Source organism: Morus notabilis, unplaced genomic scaffold, assembly GCF_000414095.1.
Source record: "Morus notabilis unplaced genomic scaffold, ASM41409v2 Scaffold384, whole genome shotgun sequence".
Taxonomy (NCBI): Eukaryota; Viridiplantae; Streptophyta; class Magnoliopsida; order Rosales; family Moraceae; genus Morus; species Morus notabilis.
This window is the reverse complement of record NW_010387635.1, coordinates 630,654-634,200: the sequence shown is the minus strand read 5'-3', so window position 1 is coordinate 634,200 and position 3,547 is coordinate 630,654. Positions and strand designations below refer to the sequence as shown.

General features: G+C 37.3%; 1 protein-coding gene across 2 annotated transcripts in view; it reads right to left on the bottom strand.

Annotated features, from left to right (window-relative positions):
* The window catches only part of LOC21409279 (la-related protein 1C), a 5,369-nt gene extending 3,552 nt beyond the window's left edge, over positions 1-1,817 (bottom strand). The window contains exons 1-2 of one of the 2 annotated variants that reach the window (XM_024177022.1): positions 987-1,817; positions 1-285 (exon numbers count right to left, since the gene is read on the bottom strand). The exon at positions 1-285 is cut by the window's left edge and continues 283 nt beyond it. In XM_024177022.1, coding sequence (XP_024032790.1) covers positions 1-285; positions 987-1,550 — 849 coding nt within the window. In that variant the 5' untranslated portion in view covers positions 1,551-1,817. The remainder of the gene's footprint in view (positions 286-986) is intronic. The other variant, XM_024177023.1, reaches the window with a different exon arrangement.
* Positions 1,818-3,547: the final 1,730 nt, after the last annotated feature.

Sequence of the window (3,547 nt, the reverse complement as noted above, 5' to 3'; positions counted from 1 at the left end):
ATTCCTGCTTCTGAATGAATTTCTTTGTGAATGATCGCCACTGCCATGGGAGTGTGAACCATATCCACTCCTTTGTGTATGGTCCTTAGCAGAAGGGTTATTTGAAGGATTTTCAACAACCTGACCAGCTGGTGTTTGTTGCTGAGGGACACCACCAATAGAGGACACATTTGAGTTATTACGCTTCATTGATCTCTGCCGAGCAGGTCCTGTATGGTTTGGAGTTGAGGTAGCATGTGCATGTTTCTGAGATGGGGTAGTTGTGGACACTGTGGTTCCAGAACCCTGAACACATTGGATCATATGAATGTTTATATCTACACAATATCTAAACTATTTAAGTATTAATGATATCTTAAGCATGTAGAAATACAAACATAATTACAACACAATGATAGGTCTAAAATTTAGTAGGCCTCTAGCATACAAAAGACCAATCTCGAACCCAAACAGCACTCCAACAATTTATATCAAGCTCATTTACGGTTAACCATCCATCTTCTTTGCTTCTCACTTCAGTCTAATCAAATATTCAAATTTCTGTTTCCATGATTTCAAAAACTTTCCTAACTTCAGATGATAATATTCGTATTAAGCTCATTCAGGGGTCTACTATCTTCTTAACTTCTCACTACAATGTAACCAAATAATTAAAAAATTCAATTTCCATGATCTCAAAAAACTTTTTTAACTTGAGACAATACTAGTCTTAAAGATTTTCGTTTTCCCACATTGTATCCACAAACTAGAACACGCAAAAAGAATTACCTCTAATTGCACAATGCTAATAAGTAGTTGATAATCGCAAAGTTGGCCCACAACAGTAGCGGATATATAAAATAAAAACGGATAATAACAATAGAACTCAAAACCCTAGAGATTGAAAAATTCAGATACTTGATTGACGTGTTAGAATTCTTATTGCTTGTTATCAAGTATATCACAGCAGCCAAACACATTAATTAGAGAAAACAAAACAACCAAACCTGAGATACAAGGCCAGACGGCAACCCGTCGGACAGGCCTTTCAGCGATTCGGAAGACGATTTCGCCGAAGAAGTCCTAGCAGACTCCGACAAGGCGGGCCAAATATTAGCTCCCATGACCGGTCCAACCTCTGCCGCAGAGCCACCATTCGATGGCTTGTTCCAAGCAGTCCGCTTACCCACATTGCCGCCGTTGGGCCCACTGCCGCCACCCTCAGAGCTCTCGCCACCTCCCGTCTCATCCACAAGAGACGGAGAAGAAGAAGCAGACGGTGGCGGAGAAGAAGCCGATGAAGAACACGAAGATATGGCGGCAGCAGCATCAGCGATGGCCGGTTCCATCACAGCAGCAGCAGCCGCCGCGGAGGGCGAGGACGGGACGGCAGCGATCGGCTCCGATTCGCCGCGGACAATCTGACTCCACGGCGACCTCGCGACGGCGCGGCGCGATTGAGGGCTTCCGACTCTGTCTCCTACACCGCCGCCGCCGTAACGCGGCGATTTCACAGAAGCAACCGCCATGGACGATGAGGATGACGAGGAATTGCTCATCGCAGCCATCATCAATCAAACTTCAAACACCAACAAAAAGAAGAAAAACCGAAGAATTGATAGGGTTGATTAGTCGACGAGTTGATCGACGAAGGATGATCAAAATTTCTAGAGAGAGAATGCGAGAGGCAATTAGGGTTTCGAATAATGTGGCTAGAGAGAGACAGAGAGAGGAAAAGCTAGGGTTTCCAAAGATTTGGGGCGATCAGATCGCGGAAAGAGAGAGAGAAATCAAGCAGAGACGCAGATAGAGAGAGAAACCTCTCTTCTTTCTTCTTCTTCTTCTTCTTCTGATTTTCTCTCTCCTTTCTTATTTCTTTCTCTCTCTTAAGTTTGCTTTGGGCTGTGAAATACCTGATTCTCTCCCTGTCTCTCAGGTTTTGTTATCGATGTGATTACGAAAATACCCTTGCCCTCAGGGGTAATTCAGGTCATTCACTGTTTGTGTTTTGGCGTTGTTTAGGTCATCCAAATCCGAACTATGTATTATACAAAAAAGAACGCAAAACAGTCCCTTTTTTTAATTTTATATAAACCAGCAAAACAGACATATATGTCTATATATACACACACATATATAAGGGCTCTAATTTTACTCTCATTCGGATTCTAATGTGATATCATTGGACCGTAGTTTGAATTCGATTTAGGATTTTAATTAATGGAAGCCTAATGTTATTACGATTTATATTTGTTACGATTAAAATAAAAATAAACACATTTAACGTGGAGGGTCAATAAACTAAAAACTAATTTCAAATTTTAGTTTAATGGATATACATTGGTTTTATCTTAAAAAAATAATAATAATAATGGAAAAGGCATGATAGGATTATACGATTTTGGGTCAAATTAGTTTGATCCATTTTAGGATAAATCTGAATAATGTTCAGCCCTTCATGAAAGTTGCAAAGGACAACTCAAAATATGGGCTTCAAACGAGTTAGTAAACCAGGCCTCAATAAAAGAGGTCGCCATTCTGCTCTTCTAGAGGACGAGCCGTCGGTAGCCGGAATAATTTACTAATAATGGGAGAATGCAGTAAAAACATTTTTTCACGGAAACGTAGGGTTGATAATTCGTGTTAAAATTATTAAGAATAGTATTTTAGAAACATAAAATGTAATAAGATATTTATTATTTAATTAATAAAAGAGTTTATTCATCATTTTATGTGCATATATTTATGAATATTTTATAAATATCAAATGAAAATTTCATGATTGTTTATATAACCTTAAACATAGTATATAAGTGTTATATACGAGATGATAGTGTTCAAGGATAATAATAAAAAATATTGTTCATGATGAATTTAATTAAAGTTTGAAATCTTTAATTAAAACATTATTAATACATGTCATTCCCATTTAGAATGGAACGGTGTTATCCGCACTGTTAATATGATGAGAAATTGAATGAGTGTATTTCGCATAATAAGATTATGTGAAACAAGGACACAGACACAATATGAATTTCTAATAATTTCTGTTAAGCATAAAAATTCTAATTGAGTCTACCGATGGTCATATATGGGATGATCTTAATCTTGAGTTCTTAACAAACTCCTATTTATAGATTTATGTCTTTTGATTTACTCGGTACGGATTCCAAGACCCTGAATCCTATTCCTTGTATTTTGGATACATAATGAAATAGGTAGCTGGGAATGTTATTATACGAGATGGAATCCATTCCTTCTTGAGAAAGAAGTAGATAAATAATTCTCTTGAGTGTTGATTCGGTACTTGGATTAGTAAGAGCGCTCTGGTTCATGAATGTGTTTTATGAATCACTATCCATTAAAGAATCAATGGTACTCAAGGATGAAGATATAATTAGAGAAGTTAACGGATTCCACCTGGCTCTAATTATGAATTATTTATGGAGGATTGATCTATATGTAATGACTATATCAAATGGACACTTCGCAATTTAGAAGTAATTAATGTCTATAATTTCGATAGTTCAATTCCAAGTTTATAGTGGAGTAACTATTGGAATTAATA